Source organism: Rana temporaria, chromosome 1, assembly GCF_905171775.1.
Source record: "Rana temporaria chromosome 1, aRanTem1.1, whole genome shotgun sequence".
In the NCBI taxonomy this organism is placed as follows: Eukaryota; Metazoa; Chordata; class Amphibia; order Anura; family Ranidae; genus Rana; species Rana temporaria.
The window spans coordinates 632,753,318-632,772,577 of record NC_053489.1 but is presented as its reverse complement, the minus strand read 5'-3'; the positions used below and the strand labels follow the sequence as shown (position 1 = coordinate 632,772,577).

Below are 19,260 nucleotides of genomic sequence, written 5' to 3'. Positions count from 1 at the left end.
CTGAACCTGCTAAGTAGGGTGCGTTTCTCAAAACTAGGAATGTCTGTTTTGTTAAAAAAAAGTAGAAAAAATGTTAATGAACACAAAGTTTGTTAGATATCTGTGACCCCTTCCAGGTGTCTAGCGTTTACCCCCCTAATGGCGTAACATAAAATTACCCACAATCATTATGACCTCTGCATTTATGTATCTTGTCCCCATTCTGTTTTGCCCGTATTGGCTATTGCTATTTTACCAATGTTTTGCCAACTCAGCTAAATTTTACACCACTTGTAACCTACATTTCTAAGCATTATTATACTTTGCATTTCATTAATTAGTATTAAAATGCAATACCTGGCTCGATGGGTCACAATCTGTGTCCTCCATGAAGTCTTGATCTTCATCAGATGTAGCCTGCTCTTGGCTGCCGGGAAGACTGGACTGATTCCTTGGGGGAAGGGTAGACACGGATGCCTGTGTTTCGAGATGGTCATCAATGAACTGCATCTGACCATAGTACCACAGGTTGGGTTTGTAGATGCTGTCAGCTGCAGCTCCAGATCTCATAGAGGCCAGGACTTGTGACCGTTGGGTCCTGTAGGTGCCCCTAATCGAATTAATTTTGTTTTTGACAGTGTCAGTTGTTGCGTGTGGGAGCCTTAGGCTAACAAATGCAAGCAGGGTCTCCAGTGCTTGCTTCCTGGCATCTTTGTTTTTATTTTTTTTTGCTTTTTGTTTGCCAGAGCACAGGAAGTTCTTTCCAGCGTTGTATAAACTCTGTGAAAAATTCTGGCTCCTTGAAGGGGTCCATTATTTCTGTATGTAAAAATTACATAAAAAACAAAGTGTCAGTAAAGCCACTACTACTACAACAAGCTTTTACCCCAGGGATCTGCAATTAGTGGACCTACAGCTGTTGCAAAACTACAAGTCCCATCATGCCTCTGCCTCTGGGTGTCATGCTTGTGGCTGTCAGAGTTTCACTATGCATCATGGGACTTGTAGTTCCGCACCAGCTGGAGGTCCGAGAATTGCATTTCCCTGTTTTACACCATATCATCTAGCCCACAAACTGATCCACTCTTCAGTAATAGAAATGTCAAAAATAGAGTTACGTACCGTCGTATTTCACGATCGTTTACTTCCGCCTTTTTCCACAGACTGTATACGTCGCTTTCAATGACGTCGGATCCCTTTAAACACTGCGCACGTGTGACGCAACGCACGATACCCCGCCCCTGACGTTCCGTCTCGTCCTTTACACGCCCCTTTCTCGTTCTTTTTTTGTGGGTGTGATTTATGGTGGTGGAAGACAAGCAGCAAAAAATGTCAGGCTCAAGACATGAGGTAGGCCAGGCCCAGGCAACAGGAAGATCCAGGCGGAGGTACAAGGCCAAAAACATGGCATTCCAGGAGATGGTAGAGATGGTCACCATCTTCACTAATGAAGATTATGATGGGAAGCACGGGCCTTACCTGCACCCCAATAAGGTGAAGGCGGACATTACCGATAAAGTAATCAGAAGGCTCCGGCAGAAATTTGGTGAACGCAGGTCAAAAGAACAAATAAGAAAGAGGTGGTCAGACCTGAAAAAAAGAGAGCCAGAGCAACTTCGGGCAATAAAAAGATTGATTCGAGCAAAAAGTAAGTGAATTTTATGTTCCCTAATTTTAGGTGTTTGTTCTTTGTGCCATGTGCTTTTCCATTCAGGTTGAAATGTATTTGTGTGGGCACAAAAAATTGTCGTATGTGTTGTCGTTCATTCGTTAATTTAACTAATATTAAACGACGATATTCCCGATAATTTGCTACATGCCTATTTCACATGGACAAATTGTAGTGCAATCACTGTATCAGCCACAAATAAAAACGTATTTGTCTGATTTATGTTATAACGAACGACGACTCATACGACCATTTCCTGTGTTCCCAAATATTCCAGTTTCAATAAATTTATTGGGTTTAATGTGACATCAATTTGTAAACATTTATGTACATGTTTACCTAATTAGATCTTAATAATTTATATATAAAATATGCACAAAAATGACAGTATACTCAGCAGAGGATTTATACACATAGGGATTTATTTGTTTGAAAATTGTGAGTTTTAAAGTTTCATCTAAAATTTTACCATTGTGTTTTCCCTTTCTTCAATCTCGTAGGGCGAAAGGAAGCATCAAGGCAGGACGCAAGTTCACAAGCCACACCCCCGAGGGATCTTGATGAATGTGAAGCTGCCACCACATCTGGTAAAGTATCATATTCAAAAGATACACAGGTAATGTAGATGTAGGAGAAACATATTTGTAATACATGGTTTGCTTGCACATTTCAGGAGCAACTCGTGCTGGCTCCTCAATTGACAGGGACACTGCCCAGCTCCTCATTGCCGAAATTTGGTCCTGCCGGGAAAAGAATGAAGACCTACAGATAGCAGCCCGGAAAATACTAAAAAATGCTAAAAGTGTTGAGGTCCAGTTGAAAAATTTACTGGATGTTTTGGGTAGGGTGTGAAAAAAAACAAAAAAAAAAAATTAAAAAAATGATTTCATCTCATTCTTGAATTTAAAAAAAAAACAAAAAACTTAAAAATCTGATTTTATATGTTTATTGATCAAAAAAAAACAAAAAAATAAAAAAATAAGATTTTATATGTTTATTGATAAAAAAAAACAAAAAAATTATAAATCTGATTTTATATGTTTATTGATCAAAAAAAAACAAAAAAATTATAAATCTGATTTTATATGTTTATTGATAAAAAAAACAAAAAAATTATAAATCAGATTTTATATGTTTATTGATCAAAAAAAAACAAAAAAATTAAAAAATAAGATTTTATATGTTTATTGATAAAAAAAACAAAAAAATTATAAATCAGATTTTATATGCTTATTGATCAGAAAAAACCAAAAAAATTAAAAACTAAGATTTTATATGTTTATTGATAAAAAAAAAACAAAAAAATTAAAAAATGTGATTTTACTTGTTCGACCAACCAAAAAACACATGTAGATATGTGAGAATGAAAAATTGGTTTCACAAAATTTGTAAAATAAAAATTATGCAGATCAATATATTTGTGGCTTGTTATTTTAGATCAATGATGACATTAAACCTAAAAAAATGTGAAATTTATGCTGGGAACATAGAACGAGGAAGGATATTTAGTCCATCCAAAACACATGCAACTATGATAACCTAGGAGACAAAGAAAATACACAAACATTCAAAACAATAAGAAAACAAAATACAATGTTTCTTGCATAAAATATTTATTATGTTCATTCACCAAAGATCAGGCATTGGAATGGCCCCCCTACCCATAAAATAGTCAACATATGCCTGGCGCACTGCACGTGCGTTTCGGGGGGCCAAGCCTGGATGGCCTGCCTCATGGGCCGCCTCTGGGACATCAACTCCCTCATCAGGCAATAATGTCAAATAATTTGAAGAATGTCTTCGTAGAAAGTTATGTAATATACAACAACATAAAATAATATTGTTCCACTTATATTCTGCCATGTTTATGGCGGTTAAAAACAAGCGAAATCGACTGACCATAATGCCAAACGCATTTTCAACCACTCTTCTGGCTCTGGCCAGCCTATAATTAAAGACCCTCCTCTCATGGGTGAGGGCACGTTGGGGAAATGGCCTCATGAGGTGGGGACCCAAGGCAAACGCCTCATCACCAATAAAAACGAAGGGCAGCCCCTCTTCATTATCCTCCGCACGTGGCAATGCAAGGTCCTCCGCCTGAAGCCGTTGGGCAAACTCGGTCTCGGCAAAGACCCCGCCGTCTGACATCCGCCCATTTTTCCCCACATCAACATAGAGAAAGTCATAATTGGCAGACACCACCGCCATCAGTACGACACTGTGGAACCCTTTGTAGTTGAAATAATGGTATCCAGAATGGGGTGGTGGCACGATGCGGACGTGCTTGCCATCAATAGCTCCTCCACAGTTTGGAAAATTCCATCGCTGAGAGAAGTCCGCTGCCACAGTCTGCCATTCCTGTGGTGTTGTGGGGAACTGTAAATAAAGCAGAAAATGAATTGTAAGATAGTACATTACTAACAGAATATCACCAAAGATTATTGGATCCTAAAAATAAAAAATATTAGTTCAGGTATTATTGTAAAAACAACAATATTAAGGGATCACTAAGCAGATTAATCACACCCTCTCATGGTAAGAAAAATTAACATAAAAGTGTGATGGGGGCCCCCCCCCCAAGATCAGTTTGTGACCTCAAAAAAATGCTGGTTTAACATCAAATTAATACAAATAGACAGTTACAAAAATAACATTGGGGGGGGGGGGGTGGTCGTGCACTACAATGGAGGAAAAAAATCAAGGGGGATATAGGGACTAAGCTAGGTGGGTTTGCCACTAACAAAATAACCCAAAATGGACATGTGGGCTAGATAAAAGATGCATGTAGGACCAAAAAAACAAAAAAAATACATGCATGGAGACAAAGGTAACATTACCAGCATATTATTAAAAAAAGGTTAATTAGGGACTGTTTAAAAAACAAAAGAAGAAACATAGTTTATGCATTTAAAGGACAGAACTTACCTTAATATAGTCCTCCTGCAAAACCTGGATTATGGCAGAACACGTCTCCGGGATTATGACGCCCAGAGACTGGGGGGAGATGCCCGTCGAGAACTTCAAGTCCTGCAGACTTCTCCCTGTTGCAAGGTATCGCAACGTAGCAACTAGCCGCTGCTCAGCAGTTATGGCTTCCCGCATATTGGTGTCCTGCCTGGTGATATATGGCGACACCGAAGCCAAAAGCTGCTGGAATACGGGGTCAGACATCCGAAGAAAATTCCTGAAATCATCAGGGTTATTTTCTTGGATCTCCCGCAGCAGAGGCATATGAGAGAACTGGTCCCTGCAAAGAAACCAGTTCTTGGCCCACAAAGTCCTTCTCCTCCTCCTCAAGGACCGGAGCCGGGATGCAGCACACATCATAACAACATGCACAGCACGATCTCGGCGACGAGAACGTACCCGCAACATGGCTAGAAAACGGTCGTCAAATCAGATCGGACTAAAAATTACGCCCTGAAGTACAGAAAGGCCTCTGAAGAACGACCTGCAAAACAGCAACGTGCACACAAGAACGCACTTGCAAAACAAATACGTCCTAAATACAAGCACTGTATCACAGATCCGACTACAAATACACAAACTGTACGACAGAAAACGAAATTTTAAGCACAAACACTGAAAAGCGCGAATCGTCTCTCACCAAACTTTTACTAACACGCAGCAACACGATATCAGCAAAAGAGGCCGTCTTCCGCATGGAAATTACCCTTTATAGTCCCGTCGTACGTGATGGACGTCAGCGCGCATTGCTAGAGATTTTTCGAAAAACGATGGTCTGTATGCTACGTCGCTTTTGAAAATGAAGTTTCAAAAACTTCGTTTTTTTCATCACATCAAACGTCGTTTTTTTTTCATCGCAAAAAACGACCGTCTGTACGCGGCATTATAGATGGAATAGTAATGTTAAAGTATGGCCGCCGTTCCCGCTTCGAAATTCGAAAATTTTACATCGTTTGCGTAAGTCGTCCGTGAATAGGGATTTACGTAGTTTACGTCCACGTCGAAATCAATAGGCCCGTGCAGCGGACTTAGCCGCAATGCACACTGGGAAATGTAGGCACCCGGCGCATGCCCAGTTAAAAAAAAACGTCAATCACGTCGGGTCAAGCCTCATTATCATAAAACACGCCCCCTCAGACAAATTTGAATTAGGCGCCCTTACGCCCGCCCGCTTTAGGCTACGCCGCCGTAACTTAGCAGGCAAGTACTTTGAGAATCAAGTACTTGCCTCGCTAACTTACGGCGGCGTAGCCTAAACACGCTAAGCTACGCCGCCGCAAAGTTGCGGCCATCTCTCTGAATCTAGCTAATATTTTCTATTTTCTGAAAGTGGAGAACATCCTTCAGACACATTACAGCTCTGCGAATCTTAGTACAAACAAACCAGTTCCATTTGGCCTGTCTTATATCTTTAGCGAGAACCTTGGCAGAAACTTGCTAATTTTGTTCATCAAAGCTTTGTTGATACTATTGGAGATTTGCCTCAGAGGATTGCATTTCTCCTACTCTACCTTGGAACTACAAATACTTTTGCTTTTAAAGTGAGCATTCTGATGTAGAATTCAAGGGCCCCAATGCTGGCAGACTTGTCATTCCAATGACCAGTAGTTAGGTGGAGCATGTATACACTAATTGCTGTTCAAATAGTAATTGTTGCTTTCTTTTGACATTATCCTCTTGTTACTTACAGTGTCAGGGTAGTTACTGTTGTTGTGTCAGCTGTGTCCACATGAGTGCATTCTGGCTGACTATTTAACGGACAGCTAAGGAGAATGAATGGTATTACCTTGGCTGCATTTAAGCTTGTGCCATATGTGATATTGGATTTGCACTGTCATTGTAAACGATTTACTCAGTTCCATTACATGGCTTATTTCTGCTTTAATAAGGCCCATTTCACTGCTGTGTCTGTAATTGTCAGGTTATCGCTGGGAGCAGAGAGGGACTCAAGCAAATCCAGTAGCTTCTAAGGATTACATTATTTACTTAACATTTACAAGTTCATAAACATGTAATTTCTCATTATTTTTATAAAAAAAATATTTTAAAAGTAGGTGTTCAATGCAGAGCGTTTCGAAATATACACTCTATTGTCAAAAGTATTGGGACACCTGCCTTTACACGCACATGAACTTTAATGACATCCCAGTCTTAGTCCATAGGGTTCAATATTGAGTTGGTCCACCCTTTGGAGCTATAACAGCTTCAACTCTTCTGGGAAGGCCGTCCACAAGGTTTAAGTGTCGGGTTGAAGTTAGAACTCTGTGCAGGCCAGTCATGTTCCTCCACCCCAAACTCGCTCATCCATGTCTTTATGGACCTTGCTTTGTGCACTGGTGCACAGCCATGTTGGAACAGGAAGGGGCCATCCCCAAACTGTTCCCACAAAGTTGGGAGCATGAACTTGTCCAAAATGTCTTGGTATGCTGACACCTTAAGGGTTCCCTTCACTGGAAATACGAGGTCAAGCCCAACCCCTAAAAAACAACCCCACACCATAATTCCCCCTCCACCAAATGATTTGGACCAGTGCACAAATCAAGGATCATAAAGACATGGATGAGCAAGTTTGGGGTGGAGGAACTTGACTGGCCTGCCCTCAACCCAATAGAACACCTTTGGGATGACTAGAGCGGAGACTGCGAGCCAGTCCTTCTCATCCAACATCAGTGCCTGACCTCACAAATGCGCTTCTGGAAGAATGGTCAAACATTCCCAAAGACACAGTCCTAAACCTCGTGGACAGCCTTCCTAGAAGAGTTGAAGCTGTAATAGCTGCAATGGGTGGGCCAACTCAATATCGAACCCTACAGACTAAGACTGGGATGCCATTAAAGTTTGTGTGCGTGTAAAGGCAGGTCTTCCAATACTTTTGACATTATAGTGTAATTAGGTTTTTAACAAAGAAATCCGGTAGTGCCTGCTCACTTTATGGCTGGCTCTGTCTAATTGAGAAATAATATGAGCTAGTGGAGGGGTGTGTCTCTTCTCTTATTTTTCAGTTGCATGTTTGTGTTAATAAAATTAAACTGCAGAAGATTAAATTATACCAGACTATTCGCAGAAATGACTCAAAACTGGAAAAACCTGCTGTCTGGGAAGTGGTAAATGTTCATATGAAATATTTCACATGTATCTAACAAAAGAACAACACCAATAAAAAATAAACAAAATATATGCAAAAACACTACACATTACCTTAAGAGCCGGTTCACACTGGGGCGACCTGGGATCCGACTTTAAGTCGCCCCAAGTTGCCCCAAGTCGCGCGGTCAAGAAAATAAATGGAAGTGATTGGGAGCCGTCCTAATGTACACTACTGAAGTCGCTCTTCAGAAAAGATTCCTGTACTACTTCAATCCGACTTCTAGGCGACTTGTACCCATTGATTTCAATGGAAGTCGCCTCAGAAGTCGGATCCCAGTCTTAACTGAAGCAACAATACAGGAAGATAACATACATTTCTCAGGCAAACCCCTCCCTCCCTCCCTCCCCCCTCCCTCCCACAGAGCTGATTGTTGTTTGATTGGCCACTGGAAAGCCTCCTGTCCTGGAGGCGACTTGAAGTTGCCTTGTAAAGCCTTGTACACACGATCAGTCCATCCGATGAGAACGGTCTGAAGGACCGTTGTCATAGGTTAACCGATGAAGCTGACTGATGGTCCGTCGCGCCCACACACCATCGGTTAAATAACCAATCGTGTCAGAACACGATGACGTAAAACACAACGACGTGCTGAAAAAAATGAAGTTCAATGCTTCCAAGCATGTGTCGACTTGATTCTGAGCATGCGTGGATTTTTAACCGATGGTCGTGCCTACTAACGATCGGTTTTGACTTATCGGTTAGGAATCCATCGGTTAAATTTAAAGCAAGTTGGCTTTTTTTTAACCGATGGTTAAATAACCTGTGGGGCCCACACACGATCGGTTTTGACCGATGAAAACGGTCCATCAGACCGTTGTCCTCTGGTTAACCTATCGTGTGTACGAGGCCTAAGTTGCCTAATGATTCATACTCAAGTCGTGTCCAAGTTGCCTCCCAAAGTCGTGTTGCCCCTGTGTGAATGGGCTCTTAAATGTATTCATCAGTAATTTTTATTTTACATATTTATTTTCCCTTGCTCCCTGTTCACAACTTAACACTTTTCACTCACTTTGCAGTTCTTCAAGATTTCCCTTTCCCTTAACCTGCCTTTAATATGCCAAGAAATACTCCCCAGTCCTAAAAATCAAATCCATCTCATCAGATATTCCTTTTCATTTCATGACGCATCAAATATGCCTTGCCTATTATTTCTTTAAGTGAATTTTAAATAGTACGTAAAGGCAAAGATTTTTTTTACGTAGTGTAGGGATGGAGTAAAGAAGGGTACACTTTTTTAAGTTTTTATGTGCTTCTTTTTTTCTCTTGGAAGATTCAGCCTCTCTACATACCCTGAGAACCTTTTGCAATTAAGACAAAAAGTGGGGGGAAATTTAGCAATTTTCGGGTTTTATCTAAATAAGGCCGGAGGGAAAATCTTTGAATGTGGCCAGCTGTTTCAGTAACAACTGTCAAAGATGTATATAATAAAAGCCCTATATTCTCAGAAAAATAGCAGACTTTGTAGGCACAACATAAGGCAATGTATTGAAAATACTTAAACTGTTTTATTCCAAAAATCATTAAAATCGAACATCTTATAAAAACCATTACAAACACCCTCTACATTCAAAAATGTCAAAAATACCCAAACCCAAGCACGGGGATTCAAAAATGTCAAAAATACCGAAACCCAAGCAAGGGAATTGCTTGCTTCTTCAGGACTGATTGTCAAAGATAGAAATTCCATTCATATTTCCCCTAACAACTTGTTGTGCCTCAAGGTCAGAAATTCTCCATAGGGGGACACAGTCAATGTTTGGAATTTACATACTCTTTACTGTCATCATAGCACCCCTATATTTTTTTACTTTATGGAATGCTACAGTTAATGATGATAATAATAAAATAATAATAGTTTAGAGAAAGAGCTCAAGGGATGAGATTGCCATGAGGAATCAGTTGATATTTTGCTAATTAAACTATAATTTAATTAAAATGTGCTACACTTATCTGAGATACAACACTATTACATTTGGTAAAATGTTATTAAACGGCGAGTTTATCAGTTGAGGTAAGTGCACGGGGGACAAAACCTATTTAATACTATTCTGCTTTCATAAAACTTTCCTAGAAAGATACGCCTTGTGGGAATAGAGCTTTAAATGTTTTATCTTCAAATAAAATATTGCTGGTTATTTAAACCGAACACTTCTAATGTTAGCAGATAAATCTCTTTTTATCTTTCCTTGGTGCGTTCCCTGCTTTTAGCAAGGTCTTAAAGTAGGTTTGTCACCAGGAATCATATTTATGTCTGAATGCATTAGTTTACAACACAAGTTCTCTGCTCAAAGAGCTACAAGCCCAAAACAGACAGTTTTTTTTGTTTGTTTTTTAAGAAGACTACTATTTTTTGAGGTAATTTACCAAAATTAGAGCAAAACTAACTGGGGCAAACAATGAGGTGGTGGTTCATAGTGACCAATCACATTTTTTTTTTTAAAGAATTAAACATGAAGTCTTTGATCCAGTTTTGTAAACGTTGGCCTCACCAGAAACACTTTGCCTCATTAGATTCTTTCCCCTCCACAATGAAAATAAATCCATTTTCTATTTGTGTTTATTTACCTGTTTTTCAGTGTCCCTCTCCTAGGCAAGAATGATGTAAGAATGATGTGTCCCTTGCACCTGGACCCCCTTTGTCAAATGTCCCAGAGGGTTTCAGGAGCAGGAACACACAGTGCTGGTGGATGGGAGAAGATCATGCATCATTTTTATTTGGGTCCAAAACAGGGGTGTCCAAGTTGCGGCCCCAGACACCAGTACATGTGACCCAGCACAACATCTTAAACTTACCCTATTTTCCGGCGTATAAGATGACCTTTTACACTTAAAAATATGGTTTAAAAATCGGGGGTCGTCTTATACGCCAGATGCAGACTCCGCGCCTCCTCCTCGTACTGTTCCGTGATAGTTTTCCAGCAGAGCCTGTGTTTAGTGTACCGCCTATCACGGACATTGTCTCGTCTTGGGACGAGAGGAGGTCCGTGATAGGCGGAACACTGAACACAGGTTCTTCTGGGGAAACTGAATATTCCGCCTATCACGGAACAGCCCGAGGAGGAGGCGCGGCTTTTAAAAAATGGATGCCCGCAGCCTGACTCACTCTGCCAGGCATAAAGGGATGAAGCGCAGTGAGGTGAGGTGAGCCAATGGCACAGTGAGGTGAGGTGAGCCAATGGCACAGTGAGGTGAGGTGAGCCAATGGCACAGTGAGGTGAGGTGAGGCAATGGCACAGTGAGGTAAGGTGAGGCAATGGCACAGTGAGGGGGCAAAGGGGGTCGTCTTATACAGCAAGTATATTCCAAAACCAACATTTTAGCTGGAAAATTAGGGGGTCATGTTATACGCCCAGTCGCCTTATACGCCAGCAAATACGGTACTTAAGAAAAAATTTACTATGGGGGTTATTTACAAAAGGCAAATCCACTTTACACTACAAGTGCAAACTACAAGTGCAAAGTGCACTTGGAATTGCACTGAAAGTACACTTGGAAGTGCAGTCACTGTAGATCCAAGGGGGACTTGTAGTGCAAAGTGGATTTGCCTTTAGTTAATAACCCCCGGTGTCTCTTTACTTGACTTTTATAAATTTTATCTTCCCAAAGAAAAATCTCCCACGCTTGACAATCAGGCCTTATTCATGTCATCAGTTTTCAGCAGCACTTATATTTGTGAGCAACTATTTTCAAGGATGAAGCACACAAAGGGCAAAATTAGAACCAACATATCTGAATGAGCACCTTGAGAATTCATTATGAATTGCTACTACATATACTAGATATTGATGCTTTAGTTTATTAAAAAACACATAGGGCCAGATTCACAGAAAACTCCGGCGGCGTAACGTATCATGTTTACGTTACACCGCCGCAAGTTTTCAGCGCAAGTGCCTGATTCACCAAGCACTTGCATGTAAACTTACGGCGGTGTATCGTAAAGACGTCCGGCGCAAATGGGGCGTGTACCATTTAAATTAGGCACGCTCCCGCGCCGGACGAACTGCGCATGCTCCATTTTTAAATTCCCGCCGTGCTTTGCGCGAAGTGACGTCATTTTTTTGAACGGCGACGTGCGTAATGTACTTTCGTATTCCCGGACTTCTTACGCCAAAAAAAAAAATATTTTAAATTCGACCCGGGAACGACGGCCATACTTTAACATGGCTCATCTAAAGTTAAGCCATGTTAAAGCAGGCTTAACTTTGCGACGGGAAAAAATTACTAGCGACGACGTAACGAACGCGAAAACCGTTGTGGATCGCCGTAAAAGCTCATTTGCATACCCGACGCAGGAAAACGACGCAAACTCCACCCAGCGGCGGCCAAATTATTGCAGCCTAAGGCCTAGTACACACGAGAGGATTTATCCGCGGAAACGGTCCGGGGGACCGTTTCCGCGGATAAATCCTCTGGCGGATTTTGATCTCATGGTTGTACTAACCATGAGATCAAAATCCCAGCGGAATTCCGTCCACGGTGACGTGTCACGCCGTCGCCGCGATGATGACTCAGCGACGTGCGCGACGCTGTCATATAAGGAATTCCACGCATGCGTCGAATCATTACGACGCATGCGGGGGATGGATTCGGACGGATTGATCCGGTGAGTCTGCACAGACCAGCGGATCAATCCGTTGGAATGGATTCCAGCGGATCGATTTCTTAGCATGTCAAGAAATTTTGATCCGCTGGAAATCCATCCCCGGGGACAAAAATCTGCGGAAACAGATCCGCTGGATCGTACACACCAGGGGATCTATCCGCTGAAACCGGTCCGCAGATCAATTCCATCGGATCGATCCTCTCGTGTGTACGGGGCCTAAGATCCGAAGGCGTACGAAGCCGTACGCCTGTCGGATCTTAGGGCTATCTATGCGTAACTGATTCTATGAATCAGTCGCATAGATACACTCAGAGATACAATGGCGTATCAGGAGATACGCCGTCGTATCTCTTCTGTGAATCTGGCCCCTAGTAATTTAATAATGGAGTAAATATCAGCTTCCGAGAGACCACAGGTTATATTGCCACATGCCTGTATTTTTTGGGCACAGCTTTCTATTCAGTATAAATGAATGATAAAAGATGGCTGCTGGTTGGTTGGTAGAAGTTAATGTTTTCTATATTTGCCTCTGTACTGTAATTAGTCCTGCATGCATAAATAGATAGTTTATAGAACTTGTGTATTAAAATGTTCTTTTATAGTTATTATATGTGACTTATAAATGTGTTTTTTTCTTATCATTTCTCTTCTAGTTAATTTTGACCACTTTCAAATATTACGCGCTATCGGAAAAGGGAGTTTTGGCAAGGTGAGAATTTATAAATTTCGATTTTTTTACTATTTTATTTGTTCATTAAAAATATTGTGAATGGGTTACTTATGTTATTTTGAAGCTTACTTCAGTAAATCTAATGATGTTAGCTAATCAACATTCAGGCTGGATTCACACTTGTGCCCTGCAAATTTCAGCTCTGCAGAGAGATAAGAGAACTGTTCAGCAGATTATCTCAGTTTTAGCTGCGAATTTGGAGACCTGGGAGAGGGGAGGGGGAGGGGGGGAAGTGCATTGAGGTGAATGAGAGAAATCCTGAAGAGAAATGAACACATCTGCGAATCAGATGCGTGCCCATAGAAGATAATGGGCCTGAATTCGCACCAGAACCGCACTGCAATGCCTAGAAAACGCACACGTTTTTTCAGCAATGTACAGTGCGAATGCATTGCACATATGTGAACCAGCCTCATTGAAATCAATGTATTTTATAATGTTATGCAAATTGGATGCAGTTTAAGCCACAACCAATTTGCATAGGTGTGAACCCGGCCTAAAGTACAACTAAAGGCATCCTATATATTGTTAGTGAACCATTAGCAAAGCTCATGAAAATGACACACATTATTAAATCTAATAAATAAAATCATTGTTACCTCATTTTACACCTTCAATTTCTTGCTCTCACCCCTCTCCCTGAGCCTCTGCCCCTGGATTCAGATAGTGCTGCTGGGAGGAGTCTTGCAGAGATAGCACATCATTGCCCTCCACTATACTAGCATCTGTGTCTTGCACAGGGAACTACAGTTCCCATGATTCAATGGGCAGTGGACCGAGGCAAAGGCAGCACATAGGAGGGGCATAGACGAGCTGCTTGTGAGAAGAGTGGGCGGAGCCTTGGCATTGAATGACATGCTATGGCTTTCTGAGCAAAGGAAGCAACAGCCCCTAATGACCTCACGCCGCCACGCTGTAGTTTCCTCAATAACGGCATAATGCAAAAGGAGACAACGAAGACATTTGGAAAACGAGGAAGATCTGTTGTCTCCACAATAAAGGAAGCTGAAACACTGGAGAGGGAGCAGGTAAATTTCTCTTTGCATGACAAACCAAGACAATCATATGGTACATTCTACTTAGTTTTATCAGATATTGTTTTTTAGTTTTTGACCTTAAGTGATTGTAAAGGTTAAAAAAAATGATTTTATAAATAACAAACATGTTATACTTACCTCCGCTGTGCAGCTCGTTTTGCACAGAGTGGCCCCAAACCTCGTCTTCTGGGGTCCCTCGGCATCTGTCTTCTCTCCTCCCCGCATCAGATAACCCCTTCTAGGAAGCACTTTCCCAAGGGGGTTACCTTGCGGACATGCTCCCGAGTCCAGCATTTACGTCCATAGACACGAATGCCGGACTCGGCACCGCGTCCCGGCACCGCGTCATTGTACTTGATTGACAGCAGCCCGAGCCAATGGCTGTGCTGCTATCAATCTATCCAATGAAGAGCCAAGAAGACCTGGCCATGATCAAGCACGTTCTCGACGTAGGACTTTCGAGGGCTCAGATAAATAAACGGGGGGGGGGGGGGGGGGTGCAATTATCGGATGTTTTTTCACCTTAATGCATAGGATGCATTAAGGGGAAAAAACGGGAAGGTTTACAACCCCTTTAGTTCTACTTTAAGATATGGCAGTCAGCAGACCTAATGAAGGCTAATAAGCTCCTGTGTCTTTTTAAATTTCTGTGTATAATAGCAGACGTCCTGCCAACAATACATTTTGATCTTTTTTTTAATTGTCTGTAAAGCCTGTGTTTCAAATGACTATTAAAATAATAAATACAGTATTTCCCGGCATATAAGGCGACTGGGTGTATAAGACGACCCCCCAATTTTCCAGCTAAAGTGTTGGTTTTGTGATGTACTCGCCGTATAAGACTGCCCCTCACTGTGCCATTGCCTCACCTCACTGTGCCATTGCCTCACCTCACTGGGCCATTGCCTCACCTCACTGTGCCATTGCCTCACTGTGCCATTGCCTTACTGTGCCATTGTCTCACCGTGCCATTGCCTCAATGTGCCATTGCCTCACCTCACATTCTTCATTACTTGCCTGGCGTGAGTCAGACTTCAGGCGTCCATTTTTTAAAAGCCACACCTCTTCCTCGTGCTGTTCCGTGATAGGCGGAACACTCAGTTTCCCAGCAGAGCCTGTGTTCAGTGTTCCGCCCTATCATGGGCGTCCTTTCATCCGAGACTGAGGACAAGATGACGTCCGTGATAGGCAGATCACTGAGCCTATCATGGAACAGCACAAGAAGGAGGCGCGCTTTTAAAAAATGGACGCCTGCAGTCTGCATCCGGAGTATAAGACGACCCACGATTTTTGAGCCAAATTTTTTAGGTACAAAAGGTCGTCTTATACGCCGGCAAATATGGTAAATAAAGAAACATAGAAATACCTTTTTTCAGGTTTTTGATTCATGTCACGTGATCAATTTTCTCTGTACTGCACGACCCTGGTCAGTAGACATTTTTTCTGTTTATTCCCATCTTCCACCTTAAGTTGCGCAGATATGATCAAATGACCCAGCTCAGTGAAAAAATAATAAATATATATATTACTGACATAGTATTTATACTTTTTATCTTGGGATCAATTGCTCTGCCGAGGTCACTTGGATGTAAGTTAAAACTATTCCGTTTGGACCTATGACAGCAAGGCTCACTGAAGGAGCCACTGATAATCACCTAGCTAAGGCTGTCCTCTCTACCTGTGATGTGGGTAACTGGGAGATGAGGAGAACAGAGTACGGTTTTTCTGGAGGAAGAAGTGGACCATGTGCACAAGTGGAGTAACGCTGCAGAGGCCAGATCAGCCTGACGTTTTGCCACCAGGATTAAAGAAATACAAACAAATGATAGGATCACTAGGTACTGTACATTTACTACAATGTTTTTACCGCTACTAGACCATGCACATACTAAATTACAATTTTGTTTGGAAGCTTCTAATAAACAAAAACGCTTGGGTCTGCTGACATTTTAAAACTATATCTATATACTATATATAAGCACTCAAACCTGCCAACAGTGTTGAACATCCCAGAAGTACAACAATTGGGGTAGCATACATAATAATCAATTAATCCACTGATCAATCTGGAGATTTTCATTAGTTAAATACATCTTCCAGGAACAGATTTATACTAATAGATACACTCAAACCTATCTATTAGAGTAATCTGGTAAAGCAATCCAAAGGACCAATTGCCAGGTGATTCCAAAGGGTCAATGGTTATCTTTAAACAGGATAACTGCACTTCACTTTGGTTGTGCTGCTCTAAAATAAGTTTATATTAAAAGATCTCTCAGTTCAAAAACCCCTTAGTGTTAAAAGCAGTGTCCCGATTGGGTCCTATCAGGTGGCTGAAACTCACATTGGCCTTCCTGCCCCAAGAGGAGGAAAGCAGATGCCACTGTGTACTTAAGGCAGGGGTCTCCAGACTTTTCAAATAAAGGGCCACTTTATTGTACTTCAGACTTTAGGAGGGCCAGATTGTGGCCAGCAGGGGCAGAGAATGTCACAGGCCCAGCATCAGTGAGAATAAATATGGCCTCAGGGTTGGTGGTCAATAGGAGGAGTATTTCTCCTATTAGTAGGAGGAATAGTATTTCATCATTGGTATCAGTAAAATATATAGTGCCCCATTGTTGGTGTCAGTGGGAGAAATAGTGCCTCATATCAGTAGAAGGAATTGTGCACCAAGGGCCGCATAAAGGCTAGCAAAGGGCCACATCTGGCCCTCGGGCCGCAGTTTGGAGACCCCTGACTTAAAGCGGTTCTCCACCCTAAAGTGGAGTCCCGCTGATCGGAACCCTCCGGTGTCACATTTGACACCTTTCAGGGGGGAGGGGGTGCAGATACCTGTCTAAAGACAGGTATTTGCACCCACTTCCGGCCACACGCTATGGGCAAAAGACGGGTTTTTCTGACTTCCCGTCTGTCGCCCGTTGTGTGCTGGGAACACTCGGCTCCCAGCACACAGCGTGTGAGCCAATCGGCGGGCGCAGCGCGACTCGCGCATGCGCCGTAGGGAACCGGGCAGTGAAGCCACAGCGCTTCACTTCCTGGTTCCCTCAGTGTGGATGGCGGGGGGAGCAGCAGAGAGACGAGCGATCGCTCATGCTCTGCTGCGATCTGCGCTGGACTCCAGGACAGGTAAGTGTCCTAATATTAAAAGTCAGCAGCTGCAGTATTTGTAGCTGCTGGCTTTTAATATTTTTTCCCCATGGCACATCCGCTTTAAGGGAAGCAGGTGCCACTGTGGACTTAAGGGAAGTCATAAAAACTTGTCTGCAGCAGCCCCCCTAATACTCACCTGAGGTCCATCTAAATCCAGCAATGTTGCAGAAGTGTCTCAGCTGCCCAGAACTCCCCTCTTCATTGGCTGAGACAGCAGCGCAGCACCATTGGCTCCCGCTGCTCTCAATAAAAATCATTCAGCCAGTAAGGAGAGAAAGGGGGCAGGGCCAGGCCAAGGCCCCATGTTTGAATGGACACGGGGAGCTGTGACTTGGCTCTGGTGCCCCCATAGCAAGCTGCTTGCTGTGGGGGCACTCAACAGGAGGGAGGGGCCAGGAGCACCGGAAAGGGACTTGAGAAGAGGAGGATCCAGGCTGCTCTGTGCAAAACCACTGTAAAGAGAAGGTAAGCATAACATGGTTGTTATTTTTTTGTTTTTTGTTTTCTAAAATAGTTTATTCCATGTAGAGCCTTATTGACTGAGAACAATGTTATTGAGTATAAAGAGATGTTTTTTTCATGGTTTATTGGAAATGTTTGTGATGATGTGAAGATCTTTTAATACAAATAATAAAATAGAATTGTGGAGATCATTGTGGCCAAGATGGTGACTGTTACAGGCTATTGTCGCCCTCCTCTGTTTCCCTTTGGTTCTGTAACGTTTACTACGATTTTCTGTGTCTTTGTGGCCGAGCCGTGTTTGTTTTCCGCCTTGCACTGATAATTGCCATTATGGCTTTTCTTTGCATTCCAGATGTTAATGACGCTATCATCGGCGCTGTGCTGCACATCAGGTGTTGGGGTCTCCCAGATGAATGTAGGCGGGGGCACGCCTTCTGCTATACATGTCAGAGTCACATTGGCCCCTTCAGCTACAGATGTTGATGGTTGCACTTTGATTTGAACTATTTTGGGTTTTACTGCTAGAGAGAGTTGTCCACTTTGTGTGTCACTTCCGTGCTCATTCTGAGACTTAAAGGTATACAATCCCACATGTTTCTTAGTGAACCCCCATATTTTGACAGTGTGTTTGTCCTCAGAAATCTGCACATTAGGTCCTCGGGTGATCCAACTCATTGGCGCCTTCAAGCACCTGTGTGGATGGCTCAATGTCCAAACGGGATATCTTAGGCTTCACTGCGAGATTCAGTTTTTGGGTCCCATTGTGCGTCCCATGCTTGTTTTCTACTATACACTGGTAATTTCCTAGATGACTCGTTTGCAGACTCTTGAGCCGAGAACTGTAGGTCAGAAGAAGGTGTTTTCCAGCTGTAAATTGGATTGGGAACCCCGTCAGCTTCACAAGTTATCTCCACTTTATCTCCTTCTCCATGTAAATGTGGATTCAGTTTTATGCCTGATACTTTGGGTTTATACTCTACAGACACGTTTACCTTCGTTGTAACCATGTCAAAGTTCAAAGCAATGCAGGTGTACACCCCCATCATATTTCTCATTGCTGTGAATTTCTCCTCAACTTTATAGGTGGTGGTGGTGTTTTTCCTACAGGTCACTGTTGGCGGGGGGTATCCTGTGGCCCTGCAGTAAAAGCTGTGCTCCTCTCCCTCAATCCACACCAAATTGTGAGGACAGTCTGTGATCTCAGGCCCAGCTGGAAGACCTTAACTAAAAAAAACAAGACTTTAGTATCAATATAACATATTCTGCTGAGATAATTCATTATTAGCCCAGCTAACAAAATGTCCCTAATACACTTATCTCTAGACTAGTGCAATTTTCACAATTCAGCTATGGGATTATTGATTTGCCAATTAATATATCAATGCTTATGATATGGAAATTATATCTACTGTATACCTTGTTTTTGACGTACAAACAAGGTTTTTTTTTTTTGTAGTATTGCCATCCAATGATTCTTTTTTTTATTTATTTATTTTTTGATCAATGGTACTTTTA

At 42.2% G+C, this 19,260-nt stretch overlaps 1 protein-coding gene across 2 annotated transcripts in view; it reads left to right on the top strand.

The window, feature by feature from the left end:
* STK32B (serine/threonine kinase 32B) overlaps positions 1 to 19,260 on the top strand; it is a 363,206-nt gene that overhangs the window by 77,947 nt on the left and 265,999 nt on the right. For both annotated transcript variants that reach the window (XM_040335410.1, XM_040335411.1), the window contains exon 3: positions 13,020 to 13,075. In XM_040335410.1, coding sequence (XP_040191344.1) covers positions 13,020 to 13,075 — 56 coding nt within the window. The remainder of the gene's footprint in view (positions 1 to 13,019; positions 13,076 to 19,260) is intronic.